This window comes from Lepidochelys olivacea, assembly GCF_965140295.1.
Source record: "Lepidochelys olivacea isolate rLepOli2 genome assembly, chromosome: 2".
In the NCBI taxonomy this organism is placed as follows: Eukaryota; Metazoa; Chordata; order Testudines; family Cheloniidae; genus Lepidochelys; species Lepidochelys olivacea.
In genome coordinates this window covers 57,212,263-57,238,283 of record NC_140412.1, presented here as the reverse complement: position 1 = coordinate 57,238,283, position 26,021 = coordinate 57,212,263, and the positions used below count along the sequence as shown (strand labels likewise).

The 26,021-nt window shown below is 39.7% G+C and overlaps 2 protein-coding genes across 9 annotated transcripts in view; one reads left to right on the top strand and one right to left on the bottom strand.

Annotated features, from left to right (window-relative positions):
• Positions 1-18,711, bottom strand: part of JPH1 (junctophilin 1) — a 117,704-nt gene extending 98,993 nt beyond the window's left edge. For all 3 annotated transcript variants that reach the window (XM_084620465.1, XM_084620466.1, XM_084620467.1), the window contains exons 1-2: positions 18,223-18,711; positions 10,995-11,751 (exon numbers count right to left, since the gene is read on the bottom strand). In XM_084620465.1, coding sequence (XP_084476591.1) covers positions 10,995-11,751; positions 18,223-18,601 — 1,136 coding nt within the window. In that variant the 5' untranslated portion in view covers positions 18,602-18,711. The remainder of the gene's footprint in view (positions 1-10,994; positions 11,752-18,222) is intronic.
• Positions 18,364-26,021, top strand: part of GDAP1 (ganglioside induced differentiation associated protein 1) — a 54,989-nt gene continuing 47,331 nt past the window's right edge. For 2 of the 6 annotated variants that reach the window (XM_084620469.1, XM_084620468.1), the window contains exon 1: positions 18,797-18,967. The gene's annotated coding sequence lies outside the window, so the exon portion shown is untranslated. The other 4 variants (XM_084620473.1, XM_084620471.1, XM_084620470.1 and 1 more) reach the window with 4 other exon arrangements.

The following is a 26,021-nucleotide window of genomic DNA, read 5'->3' as shown; positions in this document are numbered from 1 at the left end:
TGTTTTATCCACCTCAAAGATCAGTGAATGTTACATAATTATACATATTAAAGCTTGTTAGACTCAGCATTTTGAGTGTGGTGTAAGTCTGATTTAGGTGGTAGTATGGATTTGGTAAAAAATATTTTGTGGGGTATGAGGACAGGAAAGGATAAGCAGGGAAGCCCTCCATTTCCTTTGATTTCTTCTCCCCATCCCTTCTCTTCCATTCCATCTCTCCTCTCTCCTACTAATCCTCTCTCTCATTCATTGCCATTCCCACTTTCTCCCCCTATGCGTTTTCAAAGTTTACTCTCTCTCTTGCAATGTCAACCCAATGCTAAAAGTAGCATTTCTTGTGATTAACTTGGAGAGAGAGGGGAAAGCACAATTTCATAATTTGAGCAAATGACTGAGCTCCAGGAACTCATGCCACAGCTCCTGATACAAACTCTCTTTCTGGCCTCAGGGTAGTCACTAGGGGTATGTCTACAGTGGAATAAAACACCCCCGGCTGGCCGATGTCAGCTGACTAAGGCTTTCAGGGCTATAAAATTGCGGTGTAGATGTTGGTGCTTAAGCTTGAGCCCAGGCTCTTCAACCCCACGATGGGGGAGGGTCCCAGAGCCTGGGCTCCAGCTAGAGCCTGATTGTCTACACTGCAATTTTATAGCCCTGCAGCCAGTGTGGATAAAAATCAATGATTTTTTTTTAAATTAAAAAATCATCTTTATTTAAATTGGATTTTTTTGATAAAATGCTTTTTGAGGAAAAAACTTATCTAAAGATGTATCTTAATTAAAACTATTATAGCTCAAAGATATCTCATCATGCAATAGGGATTATAAATTCTAATTCTGTAGTATGAGACAATATATTCATGTAATGTTTAAGAAAATTTTTGTAAATTTCCAATAGTTCATGGATTAGGGACCCAATTTTATGGGGTTCCACAGACTTCTGTATAGAATATTTAGGCTAACCTTTCTATCTACCCAATGGGACTCAGTGCTCACTCTAGAAGATACCATCAGAGATGCTTAGTTTTGCAGTTCTCAAACTGTGGATTTGTGTCTCCAGAGGTAACATGCTTGTTAAGAGCAAAAACGTTTTTAAATAAGTAAATAATATAGAGAGGTGAGAAATAACAGACCTCAACTCTATTGCCCCTCTGCAAATTTGTGTACACAGTCAATTCCTTACCGCTCTCTAAACGTGCAAAGTTTCAAAAAGTTCAGTGAATAGAAGATTATTGGGGGCAGAATAGATCTGGACAAGGAGAAGAAGTCTGGAGATAAATGTGAGAAGCGAGGGACATATGCTTGTTTTGTTAAAATACTATGTTTGCTGTTGAAGAAAAAAATCCAGAATACTTAATGTTGCTGTTTTAGTTAAATAAAACAATTTAAATGTCTGTCTGGTGATGTCCTCCTCCTAATACAGCACGGCAAGAAAATCCTCCAAATATTAATGATTAACCTGTTGAATTGGAGATAGTTCACCTTCCAATGACTTCATAAATATCTGCTTCAATTACCTTTGGGAAATGAAATAACCAAACAATCATTGTTTTCTGATATAGCTGTAAAACTAATCTGAAACATTTTCAAAATAAACCACTGTTTAAAAATTTATAGTGTATACCTTCTAAAAATAAAACCTACATCTATCTTTGAGCTGTGAAAAATACGTGTTAAGATTATTATAACTGCCAACAAGAATGCACTTTTATGTAGAAATCCATGATTAAATCAAGTCTCCTTGACTAGTAATTTAAATCAAATCCACCCTGCCTGCAGCCAGAGCCCAAGTCAGCTGACACGGGCTGGTGGCAGAAGTTGTATTGCAGGGTAGAAATTAATCTCCCTGCCTTGATCCCCCTATTTGTAAAATACCTACCTACAACACAGATGTGAGGAGTAATGAATGCAAAGATTCTGAAGATGAAAAGAGTGATGTAAGTGATAAGTATCATTATGCTTGTTTCTAACATTGTATAGTCACACCTAGAGCTAGAAAACTACTAGAAGTGTTTATCTTAGTAAGAAAATCTGAAGAACTCAGTAATATAGAGTATCAGAAAGTATAGGGCACGTGCTTATTATTATTCTTAAGAATAAACTGTATCCTTTTAGAATTATATCTCATCCATATAGTAGTTACAAAAACACACACCAAGGAAAGAAGGGAATTCCAAACCAAAGACAAGTATCTTGGCTCCCAGTGCATACATTTACTGGAGGGTGAGAGTGGGGGGGAAGAGAGAAGGATATATTCCAGAGACCCTTTATACCCCTCTCTATCACGGACAGGGAAAGCTTCCCATTCACCACTGGTGGGAATGCAAGTGGTTTTTTCAAGACTAGTTGTATTTATTTTGAATCTGCTGGGATCCTATATTTACCCATAACATGCACCCTATGGATGTTAATAAGGTTGTATAAAGAAGAATATAGTCGAAACTCTTATCCAACTCCCCTTCTCTACTCATCTACTTCTTGAAAAAAAACACATAGTACTGCAATTATGTCAAGAAAATCAAATTTTATGACCAAAATGGTTGTCAGAATGTTATGATACGCATGCAGAGAACTTTTCATAATAATAAATGGTTACTATGGACAATATTTAGCACACAGTAAGGACAAAAAGCTGACAAAGCTTAGTTTGGTGATCCTATAACAAAGCTCTGATTTCTTGAATATGTGAAATGAGTAAGCATTGATTGGTTTATACTTATATTACTTGAAAACAGTCATATATAGAGTGGCAAACTGCATGGATCGCATCCTCTATGTAAGACCTAGAGATAGGTTGTCTTAATTGTGAGCTGTTTCCTGGACACATTGCTGTCCTGATTATTCATGTTACCAATTCTGGTTTAATTAATTAAGGCTATGACAGAACCTGTGACTTCCACCTATTTCTAAATGGGGGGAGGAGAAGAGTCAGCATGGGGCCAAGTGTAGAGTTCAGGAAAGATGCTTAGAGGACACAAGAGATCTCTAAAACCATGTAATTTAGACAGTCACAACATGCTTTTGAAACAAACAGTAGCTGGTGTTTTTTTTTTTTTTTTAATATTTCAGGCCCAGATGTTTAGCGTGAGTAAGCTAATGCAAGGTACTGGGCTCAATACAGAGGTAGCTGAGTGAAATGTAATGACCTGTGATTAATGCCTTTCATTTTCAGTTTTTACAGAAAAATTCCTGGGTTTTTACAATATTTATTATTCAGGTTTTACCAATGTTCATTTGACTTTTGGACCCCTAAAGTACATGAAAATACTGATTATGTTAAGAAAATCCAATGCATTACATTAGGTAGATGTATTTGTTCATAATAAATTAGTCTAATTGCAAATACGAGGCTGTCTGTTAAAGTAAGGTAATGTAGTAGAAGATAATAATATGTATGTAATGTGGGTAATATACAGCTGATGAAATAAACCACAGCATTAAACTACTTTTACTTCCAGTATTCTTACTTTTCTTTAGTTGATGCTTTAAACCCTGATATTTACCCAGAATCCTGAGAAGTTCATTTTTTACACTGATTTTCATCCTTAAAAAAATTATAACAAACATTGAAATTCCCATGAAATTTTAAATAAAATCAAAACCAAAAGCAAATCATACTTTGTCTGTGATATAGAGGAAATCAGGTTAGATGATCTAAAGGTCCCTTCTTATTACCAGCTAAGTATCTGGCCCCTAGAGTTGTGTGAATTTTCTTAACTTTACAAACTTGTGAAGTATGACTGAATCTGTTCCTAATTTTGCAAAAACTTAATAAACCTAAATTATTCACTTCAGCAAAGGATAACACTTAAGTGTTTTTAGGACTGGGGCCTTTATCACCTCAAAGTACTGTAACAAATTTGTGATTAAAAATATAGTTTTACTGAAATATAGTGCTCAATGACTTAATGCAATTTCTGTTTCAAAATTATGACCATTGACATTTTAACTGTGACAAACTCAGAGTAATGAAGATAAGCACATGTGTAAATGTTAACAAGATCAAAGACTAAATTATTAACATTCATCTCCATACTATTTCACTTCTAAGATGACAGCCCACACTGCAGACTTAGACCTGATCCTGCAGAGTCTCACAAACATGCTTAACTGTAATAGTGAAACTGCCTATGTGCCCACAGTAAATATTTCAGATGAGGTGTACACTCCTGAAAACAGGAGTTTAAAATCTGGACAAAATCTTAGCTAATGGCAAAAAACTGAACTACTATATGTTCAAATTGTTTTAAGCGACTCCATCACAATAAAAAGTTTTTGTAAAGAAAAATAAACTAATCTTATTTATTTCCTCCATCTCCTTCTTTTCTAACACCATCAAGATGTGAGGGGGCAGTATTCTTATCTCATATAACCCTAGTTAGCCAGAATAAAACCTTTACACTAGAAATACTTGGACGTTACAACACTAGAAATGTATAACTTCCTTTAAAAAAAAAGTTTAAAATACTTACAATGAAAAAATGAAGTCTTTGGAGTCTCCTGGTGCAACCTTCTGATTGACTACTGCTTCAACAGGTGTTGAAGCATCCTTAGGATATCAGAGTAGGCAATCAGCATTCACCAGGATTGGACCCATACTTTGTATGTCCTTAGAATACACACACAGGAGAAATTCCCCCGATCAATATTCTTGAGGACTGGCAAGTAGCCATTTTTCCTTCCAAATACAGGAAGCTGGAGAAGTAGGCTAGATTTATCCCCAGTATAACATTTTTGTAGGCAATAAATGAATGGATTTGTCTCAATGACTTTAAAATAGTTTTAAGATTTTCTCCACAGAGACTATTAAAGTGATAAAATGGGGGAAGCACCCCTATATTTCTGAAATTTTAATACATGCGCTCCAGTGTTTTCTCTTTGTTTAATATGTTCTGAGAGATTTTTGCTTTTACTGTAATATGCCACGATCCCCAAGTTATACCGGTGTTTGTTAAAACAATATTATTAATTATTATTAATTGATAATGAATATTCACTTTTTAGATGTGTATCTTGTCTTTCTGTGACTTTTGTTGTAGCAGGGATTGGTTTACAATTCTTAACTGTTGAGCAGCTTTGTATGTATATGATGATTTTGTAATGCTGTCCATTTATTTTTTGATTAATTGCTATGACAGTAATTATGTCAAAAAGACACCAATAAAAATAAATAGGAAAGCACATTCTGAGTCAGGATAGAATTTAGGTTGATGGAGGTCATGCTTAACTAACTTGCTCGATTACTTTATAGATCCTACATTCATGATAAAAGAAAAGCAGAACACATAAAACAGATTTTCAGAAAGCTTTTGACATCTTCCATATAGCAAGAGATTAATGGCAACAAAGAGTCTGAGAACAGGAAGCAAAACAGTGCACTAGATAAAAGGAAACAAAAAGATAGCTACAAATGGAAGTTTTACAAGTTGAAAAAGGGTCATGAATCCAGGCTCAGTCTTAAAATTTCAGTAACAGTTATTAAACAACTAAATTATTTGGCCAATATACTGAAAATAAAAATTTCCAAATCTGTAGAGAATACTGAAATTAGAATCGGAGTAAAAAATAATTTGCAATACAACTAGAATAAAAGGGAAAGGCATCATCTGAGTCATTAAGTGAAAATGGTGAAAACGGTAAAGTAATTAGTTTGGGAACAACGAATGAAGAAGCTAGGGAATCTGTGCTAAATAGAACAGCCATTCTGCACATTCATTCATAGAGTCATAGATTATAAAGCCAGAAGGGACCATTGTGATGATCCGGCTTGACCTCCTGTATAACACAGGCCATAGAACTTCTCGGAACTAATTTCTTTTGGAACTAGAGCATATCTTTTTGAAAAACATCTGGAGATGAATGGATCAGGAAATGAATTTCAGAGTTACTAAAGAAAAATTGCTGAAACTCTCAGCCAGGAATACAGCTGCAATAAAAGAAGGCAAGCAGAAACTTATTGTATTACCTGAAGAATGATCAATAAGAAAAAGAATGGTTCCTGTTTTATTGGATAAACCCTTGTTAGACCCCCAAATAGAACTGTGTGTATATAATTGTTTACGGTTTCATACAAATTGTTCTTTTGAGAGGGTGCATCACAGATTCTTTTAATGCCAGAAGGTACCATTATTATAATTTAGTCTGGTATCGTTCATAATACAAGCCACAGAATTTCACCTACTAATTCCTGCATAAAACTCCAATCTTGTTAAGTCAGAGCATCTCTCTTATCACAGTCTCAAGAAAATCAGTTATGGAAAGGCTTAATGAGTTTGAATGATTTCCATTTGAAAAGACAAGAGAAACTATTCACACTATTGAACAGCATCAAAAATTAGGATACAGCCCAAGAGCTAGGATTAAAAAGGGAATTATTCTTATGCTACCAGTATTTAAAGCTGAGGATACTAATAAACACAGAACAAGTTTCCAAAATGACTAAAGGTAATTTAAGCAAAAGTTATAGAATAGAATTTGGTTGACTTATGGAGGAGACTGAGGCAAGGTGATGGTGAATAAAAAGGAAAGTTGAATGGAGATCAACCCAAAATGGGTGGTCTTGCTAAGCCAGACTGCCTCTCTTTTTTGTTAAAGGATTATATTTTTCTGACATGGAACATTCCCTGATATTCCCGTAAACATTAATTTATAAAACTATATGCCCGTACATATCATGGATTCACTCTACCCTACCTCTCAAAATGTTTATCAACCACATCCTCAAGCCTTTTAATCCTTTATAATCATCTCTCCATCCTATCTCCACTGTCCTAAACAATTAGGACAGCAGAGGGTCAATATAATGTGTGCCTTCCCTATATGAATGTCCTTCAAGACAAGTCTCTACTGGTCTTTAATCCTACCTTAGAACTTCGTTGTTGTTTAGTTACGATTGACACTCAAGTATGTTCTGATGCTCTGCTATGTGTTTGCTCTTGTATGCACTTGATTGCTTCAGGATGACAAAAGCTGATTACAAAAACCAGAGGTGGAGAATACATTTCAAGGGCTACCAAGGAGTACTTGTATATCAATCTAGGTACATATCCAGCTCTCATTACCAATTTATTTTTCTTAATTTCATCCTGTAACTTCAATTACACATGGTACCAGCCTCAATAATCTTTCTCAAATCACATTTAGGGTTTGTCTACACTTACAGTGCTGCAATGGTGAAACTGCGGTGCTTAGTGAAAACGCTACCTATGCCGACAGGAGAGCTTCTCCCATCGGCCTAGGTACTCCACCTTCCTGAGAGGTGGTAGCTATGATGATGGGAGCAGCTCTCCCATCAACATAGTGCTGCCTACACCAGGAGTTTGGTGAGTATAACTGTGTCGCCCTGGGTGCAGATTTTCCCCTACCCCGAATGACATACTTATACTGACATAAGTTTGTAGTGTAGACCAGGGCTCGGCTATTGCTCAGCAAAACTATAGATAATTTTATTCTTTAAATTCCTTGTAACAACCAATTCTTCTACCCTTTTATCTACCCTTTATTTATTGCGCTCCTTTACATTCTACCTTATTTGTCTACATTTTTAGGAAGAAGGTGTTCAGAAATGAATACACTATTACAAATAGTTTCCGTAGTCATACTTGGGGGGACCCTTACCTCCACCTCCTTAAAATGGTGTTTCTGCATATCCAGCCTTTACTAATTTACATCTTTTGAAGACCTTATGTACATCTGTAGTGGGGCAGCTGCCCCACTCTTGCATGGAAGGGGTTAAAGCAAGCCAGAGAGGCTGCGCAGAGCCCAGACAATCCTGGGAGGGCTTATTGGGAGCCAATCAAGTGGAGGCTTGAAAGTAGCCTCTCAGGGCCGTGCTGGGCAATATAAGAAGGCTGCAGGGCAGAGAGGAGTGGAGTCTCTCCCTGGAAGGCAAAGGGAGAAGAACTGGCTGGGAGAGGGAGGGGGGAAAAAAGCACCTAAGACAGGGCTGGGCAGGGTCAGCAGAGGCTGGGAGAGCTCTAGGCTGATGATTGCCAGACTGGGGCCCTGACACAAAGGGGCAGAGAAGGTGCTGGGGCTAGGGTGAAGTGGCCACAGGAAACAGGCAGTAGAGGAGAGTTGGAAGAGGGCAGTAAGTGGCTGCAGGTAGAGGGTCCTTTCTTTCCCCCCCACTTGCTAGTGATGAGAGTGACTAAGCCCAGACTGCAGTTTGCCCTTGGAGGAAGGCGCAAGACTGAGGACTGCAGTGAGCCACTGAGGCAAGTGATAGAACCAGAAACTGCTGGTCCCCTGGAAAGGGGGTGGGGGAGAGCCAGTGGAGCAGGCACAGCTGGAGGACAGTGTCCAGAAGCGGATGCTGCTGTCCGGGAGAGACATGGGTCCAACTGTAAGGACGGTGGAGACCGAGAAAGTAATGGAGAGCGAGACACCACTAACGAAGGTGCACTGCTGAAAGAGTTAATTCCCAAACCAACCAGCAGGAGGCACCGCTGTGGTGAGTCTGCACCCCGTTACAACATCATTTACAAACTCTTAAAGATTCTTTAAAATATTACTCTAATTATTTTTATTAGGAAGCAGTACACTGGTTAAAAAATAAATCTTTATTTTTCTTTAGATCCATTTTTTTTAACTTCATAATATACTATGATCTGCTTTATTATCAAAATGTGTACAGTATGATGCATTTCTTTACTCAACCTACTTTTAAATCTTCTGATAAAACTTAAATTCTCATTCTGGATTTTTTATGTTGTTGTTTTAAAATTAGTTATTGCTTCAACTCTTTGCTAAATGGTTATGCTGCCAAAGGCCTCCCTGACTTCTTTGCAAAATCCAATTACCAACACTCATTGAGGGCAAACTGTGTTACCAAGCAGATTTACGTCTAATTGGATAGTGCTCCTCAGGGTTCGTTAGTAGCCTAATAACTTCTTTATGTGTTTGCCACTTAACTGCTTTTCAGTACAAATCATCCAAAAATTCAACTTCTTCCATGTATTTGGGGCTCGCTCTTTGAATTATTTATTAGTATTACTTATGTGCAGCGAATATACCTTTTTAATTCTATGCACTAGTGGCTGTACAGTTCAAGCAAAAGTTGGTGTCAGCAGTGGAAGGTCATCTTTAACAAGTGTAATATGGCATATTCTCTTTCTAACACTCCAGTCAATATTTCCTCACAGCATCTTTTTTTTAAAAGCTGTTTTTATGGTGACAGTAAATTGCAAGTAGAGTCTGATTGAGAAAAGTAATTTGAAATGTGGAAAGTTGCTAGAAAGCTTTATTTTATTTATTTACATTTATAAACAATAAAAAGAGTGCCTATGCATTTGCTTTAAGCGCCCTTGACAAAACACTTAAAAATTATCATAAACTGCCTATATTACCATATAATTTAAACTGCAGCAATTCCATCTCGGATAGTCCCCAACCAACAAAACAAGAAAATTAGAAGTTGAAACAGCCTTCCTTCTTTCTCTGTTAACCACCCTCATAATTCTCTCTCATTTTCAAACACTTGGGGAAAAAAGTTTGCAACATGCCCTGAATGTCATCAGGTTCTGGTTATTTCAGATCCAATGGGGGAAGCAAGTTCCAAAACTGAGTCCCCTCAGAGAACACCCTGCCAAGTGGGTCCCTATCCCCATCTAGAGTAAGGGGATTCCAGCTGAAATGAGTGAAAAGAGGCTCTCTCTCAAATAAGTAGGTAGGTCATGATTCACAAAGAAATTTAGGTATGGTGACACTCAACATCACCATGTATAACTTTTAGGTACTTAAAAAATCACTTTGATTCCCCAAACTTGAGTTGGGCACCTAGATCCCTATACAGAGAGATAGGTGCCTCCAAAACAGGATTCATGAAAGCCAGCATTCTAGACGGTGCCTCACGTAAACTAGCCAATGGGAGGTGCCAAGCTCAGAGGTATGCTAAGACCTGCCCCTCTCTTTTGGATAGGTGCCTAAGCCTGGGCTGCAGGGAGGCTCCTCCCTCTGCATGGGATTCTCAGCTGCAAACCCTCTCCTGGCATTAGGGAGACTTGAACTGTGTGGGAGGGGTGTTGCTAATAGATAGATGTTTTGAGCACAACTGTGCAAATGTGTCTTCTGCATTCCAGATGAGTTCTCTAACGACTGGCCTGAAAGTTATGAAGGAGCTCCTCCTCCTCACCCTGGAATTTTGTGTAAGCTTCCCCAGAAAGGCTCAATCTGGTAGGTGAGCTCTGAGCATGCTTACCAGATCGGGTCCTGCAGGGGAGTTTGGCAATGGAAAGCCTGTCCTCCCCAGGTTCATGCATTCTCCGGGGCTCAGGCCTCCAGATGCCTGGCATGGGACTGCAGCATGCATGCTCAGAGGCAGACACATAGGCACTCAGGGAGCTTTTATTGCAAAAATTTAGAAGCCAATCTATTTTAGGCGCCTGCAGGGTTCAGGGGCAACTGAGCAGGGGTTCTGTGAATCCCAGTGGGGCATGATTCTGGGATTAACGCACCTAAAGTGCTAGTTAGGCACTTAAGTTCTTTTGTGAATCGAGTCTTTAGGGTGTTACAAGTCAAAACGAACACCTTACATTTTATTTGGAAACCTACAGTAAAGAAGAACAAATCACTAAGCAAAAGTGTAACATGCTTATGGCAAGATATTCCACTTTATAAGCAAGCCACCACATTCTTCACCAGTTTAATTTTCAAGATGGCGTATAAAGGTGAAACCCCATGTGTACAATGGAATGATCTAATTTAGTAGTAGTTCTATATTTTAGGTGCAAGTGTGCAAGACTGACAGTATATTTCTGAAGTATGCAAGTAATACTTCTCTCAAGTTATGGGGGCAACTTCTACTCTCAGGTTCACGTATACAACTTCATTAAAGTCAGTTAAAATGCACATATGAAACAGAGCTGAATATTGCCCATTGAAGACAACAATTTGTACTCAAACTTTTAAGAGTCTCTGTCAATATAACTTACTGTAGACAATACATTTTTTGTTGCTACACCAAGTGGCAAAAGTATGCATTTTGCAATTACATACCTTGAAGATGCGATTTCCACTTTGGTTCTTGCCATAGCAGCTGCCCTTTGTGCACCCTCTAGGGCTCTGTCCACTTTTTCTTTAGTTTTGGTGTTTCTTATTGGTATAAGTTGCTTCCTTATTCCACGGACCAAAACATTGTTTTTATATTTTCCCTCTTCCTTTGTGCCATCTGGAAATACGGTGCATCCATATCCATGCCTTTTATTATTTAGCCATTCTCCTTCATATTTCATACCATTTGAACGCTCACTAATACCAAAACCATTGCGCTTGTCATTCTTCCACTCTCCCATGTATGTTTCTGTTGTGGTGGCATCAACATGGTCTTCCATAGGGCAATAATCACAGTCACCATCTCCAAAACTAATCGTAGAATTGGCATCACTAGAACTAATTCTGCTCATAGCAGCATCACTCCTGACAGAGCTACGTTTGCTAGATATTGATGATTTAGATTCAGATTTTCTAAGTTTTATACTACCAAGAAGGGATCCTCTTCTGAACAAGCCGCCTCTTTTCTTACTACTCATGGCTTCCGGGTCACTGTGAAAATTCAAAACAAACCCACCTCTTGTTCCAGCTGGGCTGTCTGAAGTAATGTCATGCAGAACAGTGCCATTGCTCTGCTCACTACGAAGTGAGGCTAGAGATGTTCGGAGGGGTGACCGGATCACAGTTGCCATGCCATAAGGTACACTTTGACGTACGCCATATCCGTGCCGCATCCCTCCTGTCCACTGTCCCTGGTATGTACCTTTTAAAAGAATAACCAATGGAAACAACATTTAAGAAGCAATTCAGTTACAGAGGAACTGATGCCATCACTATAATAGTATACCTACTGTCAACTATTTTATCAACCATATTTTTGGCAAAATTTCATCAGAAAAGGCAACACATTTTACATGATAAAAAGAAAACTAGAATAGAAAAATATTTTTCTAACTTTTTAAAAATTATTCTGCCGTTTAATAAAAACTTAACATTTCAAATGAACCCAGTACTCAGACAGCTAAAAATCCATTTGTGTCCAGTCTGGTTTTAATCTGGGTCTCTCAACAAAAAGGCACTCCTAATGGTTTATTGCACAATGATTCCTTGCACACTAGTTTCAAAATATATTTTAACAAAGAAAAAAAAAATCTAATTTTTCTGAGATGCCAGGAATGAAATGGTAGTATATTACCTTTGCCTCTTCTTACTCCTTGTGAAATTTTGGCATTTACATTTTTTGCTGCCAACAGATATTTCGCTATCATGAATAATGAATAGCTGTGTTCTCTATAAAATCAATAACTTCCCTGTAGGTTGTATTTCATTTCAGACTTTCATTCTATTTGTAGCAACAGAAATACAGTCTTATGAGACAAAGAACCCAGGAAAATAGTATACATCTTATCCTGCAGTCTGATCATAAGCAAAAGTCCCACTGAAATCAGTGGGAGATCTGCTTAAGAAACAAATGAGTTCAGGTCCAAAGACAACATGTTCAAGGCCTTGATCAGCCATAATGAAATTTAGAACAATGATGACTGAGACATGGAAAATAGTTTTGCTTGTAAATTTTGTTTTTATATTTAATTAAATAACTAAATCAGAACTAAGGCAGAAACTTCAAGTTTCTCTCACTATTCACTTAAATATGATAAGAATTTGAAGTAAGCTTTCATTTGTGCTCATTTGTATGTAGTTAGGACAAGCCAATGGCAGAATAACAGAGAATTAAGGGATACCATTTTAGCTGTACCTAAATATGTTATGTCACAGTCTTAACACTGAATTGTTTTTTTAAAATGGAAACAGAAGAGGGAGGGAGGGAGTTGCATAACATTTGAAAAGAGGCAATCACAGATATCTGTTTCAGAGTAGCAGCCGTGTTAGTCTGTATCTGTAAAAAGAAAAGGAGTACTTGTGGCACCTGAGGGACTAACAAATTTATTTGAGCATAAGCTTTTGCAAAAGCTTATGCTCAAATAAATTTGTTAGTCTCTAAGGTGCCACAAGTACTCCTTTTCTTTTTACAGATATCTGTGTGATTGAAGTTGTATTTTCTGGGTTTAAAAAAGTGAATTCAGGTTACGCCCTGGTACATGGTTGTCTCCTTAAGAACATAGGAACTACCATACTGGATCAGTGGTTCACCTAGTTCAATATCCTGCATCTGATGATACCCAATACCAGATGTGTTAGAGGAAAGTGCGAGAAACCCTACAATAGGCAGATTTGTCCCCTGAGAAGTTCTTGTCCTAATCCTTAAAAGTTAGAAATTGATTTAATCTCCCTCTCTCCTCCCCACAACCCACTGCCCAAAACACTAACACACATAACTCTGAATATTCTTAGAAAAGTACTAATAAGCAATTTTTAAAATATCCTTGTTTGGTTTTACTCTGTTAGCTGCATAACACATTAAATTGCTCTTTAGAGAAATATATTTGACATTTTGAAGTCAGTGATTTTCTGTAAATGTTTGCATTTGTCAAAAGCTTCAAATTTTATCATCATTTAAAGCTTAATTTGAGTAATTTGTTTGAAATTAAATCTCAGTTTTATGTACATAGCCCAGCTTGTTTATGCATCTGTGTGACAATTAATCAATATACAATATTATCACCATTTACCACTTATCATATCTGTCTGAACATACTAATTTAAAAGCATCAGTTTATAAGCTTTGTCACAAAGATTTTTTTTAACCAATTTATACTTCATATAATGTTAAATAAGCTCAACAATGTAACTATTTAGTGTTAAAATATTCTAGCAAGTGGAAGGTTTTCCTTTCTAACAGATGGCGGCTGACATCAACAGTAAGCAACTTTCTTAGATTCTCTCTCCCTCTCTGTATCCTAGATACCTGCTGAAGCACTGGTGTTTAAGGCTGCTGAATCTAGAAATGTGGTTATTTAGAAATACTCAACAGATGGAGCAGAGCAAATAAAAAACGTAAGCATAATACATGGATGTGGTCTGTAAATAGTTTTAAAAGTACAGTCTTTTTCTTGACATTGGTTACTTTAATAAATATTTTCCTGGAAATAAATGTATAAATATTCTAGCATAGCTGAAGCTATATTTTGCCCCCACTTCCATCCATGTGATTACAAAAGGTATACTGAGGTGAGAATCCGGCTACACATGTTTTGCTGCTACATATATCAACTGTCTAATTTGTTATGCCAGTAATAACTGTTCTGTTACTTGACTCTCATTTAGACTAAGCCCTATTACACCATGTTGGCATCCCACCCCATGGCCTCTTTACATTGCCAGAACAGTATAGATCTGGATTAGGTCCACTCTATTTAAATAAAAAAAGTTATCATAAATATCAAAGCTAGGATGGTCTTCAATTTTTCTTGATCATCAATTTTTTATTTTGAAAAGTGAACACATAAGATCAAAAATATATAAGCCAATTATGATGTATGTTTTTCACTGTTTTCTAGGAGAAAATGGAAATGGTTATGATTTTCCCTGGAGAGCATTAAAACCAGGACAATTAATTTACACTTATGTGCTTATCAGACTCTTCTTTCTACTGGGACAATGAAATCAAGGCCAGCTCCTTTTTAAAAAAAAAGAAAAGAAAAATTAGCTAACGAGGAAGTGGAATATTCTATAAATCAAACATATGGGGGGTGGGGGAGAGGGAAACAAACAAATACCATGCCATGGATATTTCATCTGATGTGTGTGAAGTTCTGCAGTGCAACAATTCTCAAGAACTCACACATTTGGTTGTAATTAGGCATTAATCAAAAAGGTATCCCTCTCTTTATTACTACTAGGCGGTATCATGGTGAAAAGTGTCCACTCTTGCATTAAGTTTTCCAGTTACATTCAAAATATTTTCCCTTTAAAAAGTATGCTGAAAGCATACATATACATAAATGTGGAAACAATAGTTTTACATAAATTATAGTTGCATCTATTATTTCCAAAGTGAACATTTAAGAAGTTGTTATAGGGATATGATTATCCAAAATAATACTGTAATATAATGAAAGGCTTACATATTCAATAGACAACATGATCTACAAAAAAATCTAATGGAAAGCTTGTGGTTCCTGTGCAACGCATACTCATTCATGCAAGAAACAACATGCTTTTTTTCACGTTCATTTTAACTATAACTGATAGTTCTAATTAGTGCCATTGATAGTGGCTTTAAGGCTACCACTGTCATTACCAAGTGATTTAAAAACTCCATGTGCTCCTCAAAGAAACGAGCTACAACAGGGCCACACAGCGAAATAGTTGAATTCAGTACAGTTAAATTCGCTAATCGTTTTGGATGGCCCAAAATTGCGTTTGTCAGCAAATAACTATTGATCTAAAAAGTTTACCTAGCTCTAATTAAGACCTAAATTTATAACCTTTTCCATGTAGATTTAGTTGAACGTCAGTTTCAAAAGCACATACACACAATGGACTGTATTACTCTGGTGTTGCAGATGAAAATCAAAGGAAATTTTGTATGCAGACAGAAAGCAGAAGTTTGCTTGTTGCCAGTGTTTGTTATTTCTACACTTATATGTACATCCCTCCCACACTAACACACTTTAGAGAAAACTATTGTGGAAACTTTCTGTTTAGATTCTTTTTTTAAATCATTAAAATCTAAGTCTCAGTACATAAATAAAGTTATTTCATTATGCTAGTGTTCTCCAGGACAAAAAACAATGGCCTGTAATTACAAGCTACTTTAAAAATGAAACAAGCACGAAAAACTAGCCAACACGCAACGCACTAGCCGACTCAGCATAAAACAAGCCCAATTTCTGCTTATTTTGAGCACCTTTGGTATATGCTCAATTTGTTTGCAGTAACAATTCAGATATTTTTCTACAGGTAAAAATACTGCAGTTTCCCATTTGCTGCTGTATTGTTTGCAGTGCCTCAAAACTAAGGACCTGACTCTGTAGACACCTAAACCTACGTGTAACTTAATTCACATGAGTAGTTCCATTAAAATCAATGGGAATGCACATGCTCAAATATACTGACATGCTCTTAAGTGTTTGCAGAATTGGGGCCTTAGTAATAGATTTAGATTTACGAGAACAAAAATTCTTAAGATAGGATAGTGTGAATTTTTTATAAAGCTACTGACTTCCAAACTATCTATGAAGACATTGACCTCTGAATTACATTCTGCTTCATTGAGAAGAGGAAAAAAACCTAAAAACCACGGATTCCCACAATTACACTGTTCTTTTTTAGGGTATGTTAATTAAGAAACCTATTTCTAACAATAATGAACATGCTAATTTACTTTAAAAATATGGTAAACTAATTATACTTGTCGTCTGCCCTTCTTAAGCTTCTCATCCACCAGAAAAAAAAAATCCAACAGTGTAGTGAAAGTAAACTAAAACTCTGACCATGTTTTAGAATGAAATAAATAAAAAACCTGCATGTATCCTCTAGGCAGAGACCAAGCATAAAAACTTTCAGCCCCAAGAGATCACTATGAGCATGTGAAAACACTTTAAAAAAAATCCCAATACAAAATTAACTATAAAATTAATGTATTTTAACTTTATTATACAATTAATTGTATGGTCTCTCTAAATTTTGGAATAAAAAGCTTCCTTTGGAAGCATGCAGCTCTACTTCCCCTTAGCACATGGGCATCCATTCTTTGCTGCATCTCTTCCGGGTCTGACCACAAGTCGCTAATCAAACTTCATGTAGAAACTGATACACAGCATTACTTAAGAGGCCTGAACCAAAGATTTGTTTTTAAGTCACAAGGAAGGCAGATTTTATATATTATCGTTTTGCTAAATTACACTTCTTGTACAGCACTCACACACTTTCACACAAATTTAAACTTGCAAAATGTACATGACAAATGTTAAACTAAGTAACATTTCTAAAAGATTTCAGCTCTAAAAAATTAGGCCAGATTCTCCCCTTACATTGGGATAGATCAAGTAATTCCATTAGTCACTGCTCTCACTTACACTGATTTTACACTGCTGTAACGCCAAAAGCTACAGCCATGTAAAATCAGCGTGAGAGCAGAAACAGGCCCATCTGTCTTTTGCGTGGCACTTGAAACGACACATGTACATTATGATTAAATGAAACTGTGCAACTGCGTAAGCTTTACTCATGCGTCATCTTGCTGAACCTCAACTTGACACCCCTTGATACATTAAATATGATGTCAGAAGTCACTAAGACATACTCATCCCAAAATATGGGAGAGTTTTAGGAGGGTTGGTTTTTTAGGGGGGAGGGGCAGGGGGTTGTAAGGGAGAGAAACAGCAGCTGGCCTGCTTATTTCAAAACATGATTTATTTGTATTTAGAATCACATGTGGGGTTTTTTTAAGTTACAATATTTCTATATTAATTAAATAACCTCATTTAATAAAAATGTGGGTGGGGCTAAGATTCATTAATTCTAATAATGTGTAATCTATTTGGCCACTGTTTAGCTTTCTCCTGAATTTATCAATATTGTTTCCCTGCACAAACTCTCAAAAGCAAGTGATTGGATTTGTTGGACCGTTTTCTTTATGACAGAATATGTAAGTGTTGCTAAATCAACTAACACCACCTGTGAAACCTCCAGCAGTTGTACAAAGAACAGGCAAAAACCAATGTTTGCAAGCAATCGCAATTTCTTTCTGAAGTTTAGGAATCTGCACACATTTCTACCCGCTGGGGAAGGAAAAACGATAGCCCTGGGAATGTGGGCTTTTAAAAGGGAAACCGTGAAACAGCTCATAAGTTTCATCTCCTCAGCATATATTACTCAAATGCAGCGTTTCTAACAGGATAATTAATATTAACCTTAGGTCACCTTGCAACAGTGTAACCGACACTTTTTGTTTTCATTGCCCTGAGTGTAAAGCAACGGTAGCTTCCTCTGTGAACCTTCCTCCATTCCGCTCCGCGTCACATTAGTACTAGCGGTCCAGCTCCAGGATCGAGGCCTCACCGAACTCTCGGTCAGTTGGCGCGAAACTTTGTCAAGAGTTGAGTCGAGACTCCTCCTCCTTCCCCTGACCCGGACTCCTGGCAGCGGGGGGCCTGGGCGGGGGCTGAGCAGCTCCTGCGAGAGCCAAGGCGCCCGGGGCTGCGCGCGTGGGGCGCGCCAGGTGGCAGCGGCACACGTGTGTGTGTGTGTGCGCGCGCGCGCGCGGCCCGCCAGGCGTGTTGCACCCAGCCCCGCGCGCTCCCCTCCCTCCCTCCGGCGGGGCGCTCACCTCCATCCCCGTAGGTCTCCACGCCGTAGCCGTCCTGCAGCCCGTTGCTCCAGGTGCCCTCGTAGCGGGCCGGGGTGCTGAGGCTCTGCCGCACCCCGTAGCGCCCCTTGAAGCCGTGCGACCACTCGCCCCGGTACATCCACCTGCCCTTGGTCTCCACGCCCAGCCCGTGGCGCTTGCCCTGCGCCCAGTAGCCCTGGTAGGTGTTGCCGCTGGGCCAGGTGTAGCCGCCCACCACCTCGAAGCCGTGGGACCAGGAGCCCGCGTACTCGCCCTGCCCCTTGGGCCCGGTGCAGATGCCGTGCCCGTGGGCTTTGCCCTCCTCCCAGCCGCCGCAGTAGGTGCCGCCATCGTCGAAGTCGAACCTGCCGCCCGTCATTCAGGGGAGCGCGGGGCGAGCTCGGCTCCTTCGGTCCGCCGCCGCCGCCGGGCTCCGGGCGCTGCGCTGCGCTCCCCGCGGCCCCTCCGCTTCCAGCGCCCCGCGCGGCAGGACTGCCAGGGCTCCTCCGCCGGCGCCCCGGAGCTCGGCGCCAGCGCCGCCCCCCGCCCCTCCCCCGCAGCCCGCCCCTCCCCCGGCTCGCACACCCGGAGGCGGCGGCGGCGGCGGCCGGAGCCCGGCACCCCCACCAGAGGGGTCGGCGCGCCCGCTTCTGCCCGCCGCGGGTGCCGGGGTGAGCCGAGCGTGTGGGCGCCGGAGGCGCGTGTAGGGTGAGCTCTGCTTCGGTGCCAGCGTTCCCGTGTGCAGGTGCGCTGGGGGCAGCGCTCGCGGTGCGGGACGGGTGCTGGTGGGTGAGTGTCTGTGCGCGAGCATCGGGCTATGCAGGGGTGTGTGCTGGCTGCAAGCATGTACCGGATGTGGGAGAATACAGCTCTGGCTCTGCGAAGATTTGTAGGTACCTGTTAATCTAGCTTGGTAGTTACTTTTATAGTGTCTGTAGCTGCCTGCGGAAAGGACACAATGTTGGAAAGTGTGTGTGTGTGGGGGGGAGGAGGCGGGTGCATATGTGACCGTAAATATTTATACATGTGTGTTTTTATAGATAATGTACTAAGAGGATTCTGGGGGCAGCCTCTCTGCCTTGAAGGTGGTAGCAATGCCTCCCGTTAGAGGATGGTTTAACTTTACCAACATGCTCAAACATATTCCAAGTTTATAATTCTTCTTTGCACTTCTCAGAGCTTTAGGTTTGGTCCCAGGAGCTAATGTTTTCTGAGTAAAGCTGAGCTGAGTTGTGGTACTTTATCTCATCTTAAACAGCATGGAAGACCCACCCTCACTGCAGTGCTAAGAAATACTGTGCCAAACTGACAATAGTTTCAGGAAGTGAGGTCTAGGAGTATGGGGCACAGGATACTGTAGTTGTATTTTTGATTTTTCAAAGACATAATGATGTCACCTTTTAAAAAGTCTCACATTATGCCTTTAATTTGATGGCCTTTGGATGACTGGTTAGCTTCAAGTACTGCCAAGCACTCTTCACCAGACATTTGGTAATCAGATAAAAATATAAGGGAAGTGACAGGAGGTGGCACAAAAGCACTGGACAAGATTTAGTGGAGAAGGAACTGGAAATTGTGGTTGGTCATATCTCAGAACTGTGGGGATTGATGTTTCCTGAAACCTTAGTTTCACATTCTTTTAAAGTTACAGACAGGTTGAAAGAACATTTTAAAGCAAACTTTTCACTGCAAAGGGTGTTTGAGGAAGTTATGAGATGTATATGTATACTTCCACGTCCCAGTTTCATCTCCTGTGATATGTGACCTCCTATTCTGATAGAGCAGAATTAAAGAAAAAAAAAGAGTGGTTTGATTGGGGGGCTTGGATCAGTGTTCACGTCACAGTCCCCTCCCATCAGTACCCGGCCCATGCTGGGGAAGCTAATGATCCAACCAGCAGACCAAATTTGGTGATGAGTCCTGGTCACATGCCACCTGAGGCATGTTGCACATACTCTAAGAAGAGTGTTTTGGTTAAGCAATGTCTAAAATAAATTATTAATAGAAACTACAGATTATTATAAGCAAAAACCTTAATGCCAGGTGAAAAAATTGAAAAAAAAAAATCAGGAACTGAAAGAGTAACAGCCAGGACACACCCATTAAGCTAAATTAAGCCCAAGAGTAAGCCAGTGTAGCTCCATTTTCTTAAATCTACACTAACTGAAAATATTGCACCTATATAATGTTGCTGAGTTAACACTACTGTTCAGGCTTTCTTTCACAAATTTAAAACCTTATGGTTGTATTGAGTTGCATGACTGTAATGAATTTCACAAGTAATTATGAATTAATATAATTGTTTCTAACTATATTAAATATTTTTGTCTAAGTTATCAGAGGTCTGTTTCTTACTGAGGACTAGATACCTGTGACATTTCAAGCTGTGAAATTCAGCTATGGTTTTAATTGTGAACAACAAAAAGTGGTGGGTTTTTTTTTGTCATTCATGTACTGGGGACTATAATTATTACATAGTACCATAAGAGTACACTTGGCTCTTGAGTCACAGAAGAAAAGGTCCCTTTTGCAAGGAGATTACAGACTACTATAGAGTGATAATATAGTAAGTAAAGACCTTAAACTATGGAATCTGGAGAACAGTGGTGACCAATTTACAAGCGACAATAGTCTGATTGAAATGCTAGTAAATAAATACAACTATGATATAGTTGGCATCACAGAGACTTGGTGGGGTAATACGCATTACTGGAATATTGGTATAGAAGGGTACAGCTTCCTCAGGAAGGACAGGCAGGGGAAAAAGAGGAGGTGTTGCCTTATATATTAAAAATGTATACTCCTGGACTGAGATTGACATGGAAATAGGAGACAGACTTGTTGAAAGTCTCTGGATAAGGATAAAAGAGGTAAAAAACAAAGGTGATGTCATGACAGGGGCCTACTACAGACCACCTAACCAGGAAGAAGAGGTGGATGAGGCTTTTTTAAAACAACTAACAAAATCATCCAAAGCACAGGACTTGGTGGTGATGGGGGACTTCAACTACTCAGATATCTGTTTGGAAAATAACACAGCAGGGCACAGATTATCCAAGAAGTTCTTGGAATGTAGTGGAAATATTTTTTTATTTCAGAAGGCAGAGAAAGCTACTAGGGGAGAGGCTGTTCTAGATTTGATTTTGACAAATAAGGAGGAACTGGTTGAGAATTTGAAAGTGGAAGGCAGCTTGGGTGAAAGTGATCATGAAATGGTAGAGTTCATGATTCTAAAGAATGGTAGGAAGGAGAACAGCAAAATAAAGACAATAGATTTCAAGAAGGCAGACTTTAGCAAACTCAGAAAGTTGGTAGGTCAGATCCCATGGGAAGCAAGTCGAAGGGGAAAACAGTTGGCAGTTTTTCAGAGAGACATTATTAAGGGCACAAGAGCAAACTATCCCACTGCGTAGGAAAGATAGGAAGTATGGCAAGAGACCACACTGGTTTAACCAGGAGATTTTCAATGATCTAAAAATCAAGAGTGCTACAAAAAGTGGAAACTGGGTCAAATGACAAAGTATGAATATAAACAAACACAATTATATGGGGACAAAATTAGAAAGGTTGAGGCACAAAACGAGATGAAACCAGCTAGAGACATAAAGGGTAACAAGAAAACATTCTACATATACATTAGAAGCAAGAGGAAGACCAAGGACAAGGTAGGCCCATTACTCAATGAAAGGGAAAAAACAATAACAGAAAATGTGGAAATGGCAGAGGTGCTTAATGATTTATTTGTTTCAGTTTTCACCAAGAAGATTGGGGGTGATTAGACATCTAACATAGTGAATGCTGGTGAAAATAAGGTAGGATCAGAGGCTAAAATAGGGACAGAACAAGGTAAAAATTACTTAGACAAGTCTTCAGGTCACCAGGGCCTGATGAAATTCATCCTAAAATACTCAAGTAGCTGACTGAGGAGATGTCTGAGCCATTATCTTTAAAAAGTCATGGAAGATGGGAGAGATTCCAGAAGACTGGAAAAGGGCAAGTATAGTGCCCATCTACAAAAAGAAAATAAAGACAACATGGAGAATTACAGACCAGTCAGCTTAACTTCTGTACTCGGAAAGATAATGGAGCAAATAATTAAGCAATCAATTTGCAAACAGCTAGAAGATAATAAGGTGATAAATAACAGTCAGCATGGATTTGTCAAGAACAAATTGTGTCAAACCAATCTGGTAGCTTTCTTTGACAGGTTAACAAGCCTTGTGGATAGTGGGGAAGTGGTAGATGTGGTATATCTTGACTTTAGTAAAGCTTTTGGTACTGTCTTGCATGACCTTCTCATAAACAAACTAGGGAAATGCAATCTAGATGGAGCTACTATATGGTGGGTGCATAACTAGTTGGAAAACTGTGCCCAGAGAGTAGTTATCCGTGGTTCACAGTCATGCTGGAAGGGCATAATGAGTGAGGTCCCACAGGGGTCAGTTCTGGGTCCAGTTGTGTTCAATATCTTCATTAATGATTTAAATAATGGCATAGAGTGTACACTTATAATGTTTGCAGATGATACCAAGCTGGGAGGGGTTGCAAGTGCTTTGAAGGATAGAATTATAGTTCAAAATGATCTGGGCAAACTGGAGAAATGGTCTGAAATAAACCAGATGAAATTCAATAAGGACAAATGCAAAGTACTCCATTTAGGAAGGAACAATCAGTTGCACACAGACAACATGGGAAATGACTGCCTATGAAGGAGTACTGCGGAAAGGGATCTGGGGGTGTCATAAATATAAAGGGAAGGGTAAACACCTTTGAAATCCCTCCTGGCTTAAGAAAAACCCTTTCACCTGTAAAGGGTTAAGAAGCTAGGATAACCTCACTGGCACCTGACCAGAATGACCAATGAGGAGACAAGATACTTTCAAAGCTGGAGGGTGGGGGAGAAACAAAGGGTCTGTGTCTCTCTGTGTGATGCTTTGGCCGGGGACAGAACAGGAATGGAGTCTTAGAACTTAGTTAGTAATCTAGCTAGATATGCGTTAGACTCTGTTTTCTTTAAATGGCTGAGAAAATAAGCTGTGCTGAATGGAATGGATATTCCTGTTTTTGTGTCTTTTTGTAACTTAAGGTTTTGCCTAGAGGGATTCTCTATGTTTTGAATCTAATCACCCTGTAAGGTATTTACCATCCTGATTTTACAGAGGTGATTCTTTTTACTTTTTCTTCTATTAAAATTCTTCTTTTAAGAAACTGAATGTTTTTTCATTGTTCTTAAGATCCAAAGGTTTGGGTCTCTGGTCACCTATGCAAATTAGTGAGGATTTTTATCAAACCTTCCCCAGAAAAAAAAAGGGGGGGGGGGAGATTTGGGAGGATTCTGGGGAGAAAGATGTTTCCAAACTAACTCTTTCTCAGTAACCGGTGTTAGACATTTGGTGGTGGCAGCGAAAGTCCAAGGGCAAAAGGTAAAATAGTTTGTACCTTGGGGAAGTTTTAACCTAAGCTGATAAAAGTAAGCTTTGGAGGTTTTCGTGCAGGTCCCCACATCTGTACCCTAGCGTTCAGAACGGGGAAGGAACCTTGACAGGGGATCATAGTGGACCACAAGCTAAATATGAGTCAACCATGTAACACTGGTGGGGGAAAAAAGTGAACATCATTCTGGGACATATTAACAGGAATGTTGTAAGCAAGGCACAAGAAGTAATTCTTCCGCTCTACTCCATGGTAATTCAGCCTCAACTGGATTATTGTGTCCAGTTCTGGGCGCCAGATTTCAGGAAAGATGTGGACAAATTGGAGAAAGTCCAGAGAAGAACAACAAAAATGATTAAAGGTCTAGAAAACATGGCCTATGAGGGAAAATTGAAAAAATTGGGTTTGTTTAATCTGGAAAAGAGAAGACTGAGAGGGGACACAATAACAGTTTTCAAGTTCATAAAAAGTTGTTACAAGGAAGAGGGAGAAAAATTGTTCTTCTTAACCGCTGAGGATAGGACAAGAAGCAATGGGCTTAAATTGCAGCAAGGGAGGTTTAGGTTGCACATTAGGAAAAATTTCCTGTCAGGGTGGTTAAGCACTGGAATAAATTGCCTAGGGAGGTTGTGGAATCTCCATCATTAGAGATTTTTAAGAGCAGGCGTGGTCTAGATCAGGAGTGGTCAAACCCTTCAGGGCTTTGGATCTGGCCTGCGGGATTGTCACCCCTGTGGTGTCCCGGGGTTAAGGCGGGGGGGGGGGGAAGGCAGAGGGCTCTGTGCGTTGCCCTCACCTGCAGGCACTGCCCCCTGCAGTTCCCATTGGCCAGGAACAGGGAACCACGGCAGGGACGTGGTGCTGGGAGTGGCACGGGGCTAGGGCAGGCAGGGAGCCTGCCTTAGCCCTGTTGCGCACCACAGCCACCCTGGAGCTGTTCCAGGTAAGTGGCGCCAGGCCAGAGCCTGCACTCCAAACCCCTCCTGAACCCAGCACCCCAACCCCCTGCCTTGATCCCCCTGCTGCACCCTGCACTCTTCCTGCTTCCCAACCCCTTGCCCTGAGCCCCCTCCCACACGTTGCACCCCGCCCTGCACCCCACTCCCTATCCTGAGCCCCCCCGCACTTTGCACCCCCTCTTGCACCCCAACCCCCTGCCCTGAGCACCCTCATATGCCCTGCACCCCTACCCCTTGCCCTGAGCCCCTTCCTGCACACTGCACTCCCTCCCATACCCCTGCCCCAGCCCTACATGCACGGCTCTGCTTGTAATTTCCCCACCCAGATGTGGCCATTGGGCCAAAAAGTTTGCCCACCCTTTGTCTAGATAATACTTAGTCCTGCCATGAGTGCCCTTCCAGTCCTATGATTCTGTGATTTGGAGCACATCAGCAATACCAGGAGAGAGGAGCTGGAGTGTCATTGAGAATCAAAGTCGGGAAAGTAACTAAATTACTTCTCTGTTGGATTGTATTTACTGAGGGACAACCTATCCTAAATTCTCAATTACTGAGGGAAAATCTACACTCATTGCTATATTTGCTTTCCATAAGCCACTGTTAGCATAACTTTTTATGAGTGATGTACTCAAATATTTGGATACTAATATTTGTAACTATCATTACATTTATTAGTATAAATATGGGATATTGCAAATAATATACTATATGTATTTTTTGACTTTTAAAAGAAAACTTTGAGATAATTTAAGCATTATACCCAGATATATAGATACTCTTTCCTTAACCTATGTATTAAATAATATTAACATTAGCTTTAATAAAAAAAATTTAAATATGTCAGTCCCTTCTTTGTCCTGAATGATCTTAATAGTGTAGTAACACAGACTTTTCTAACTTTCCATGTAAATAAAAAGCATTGGATTCTTGTGTCTGGGCTACATTAAAAGAAATTAGGTTTCCCTGCAGTGACATCATGCAATAATCTTTTCATTTTGATTAAGGCATATTATTGTTTGTGGTCCTAGGTTAGATTAAACTGATTTTTAAAGACACATTAGATTTTGTTTAGTTTTTCCTTCTTCATGCTGCCACTGCAGGGCAGATTTAAGGTTGTTTGTAAGTGCCTTTTGAGGCCAGGCAAGGTACTAACAAACTTCAACAGGATTTTATTTTTTAAAGTGGAAACCCCTTTTCCAAGCTGCTGTTGCATCCTCAGTAGCACTCCCTCAGCCTCTTCAACTCCTCCCCCCTCCTTCCTGTTTCCTGTCCTTTCAGACTCCCAACAGCCAGTGCTCCCAATTCTAATAATTACAGGCAACATCTAAACACCACATTCCCTCCTCTCTTAAGAAACTCTCCCAATTACAATAAACATTGTTCTAACCACAGGAACAAATAGGAAAC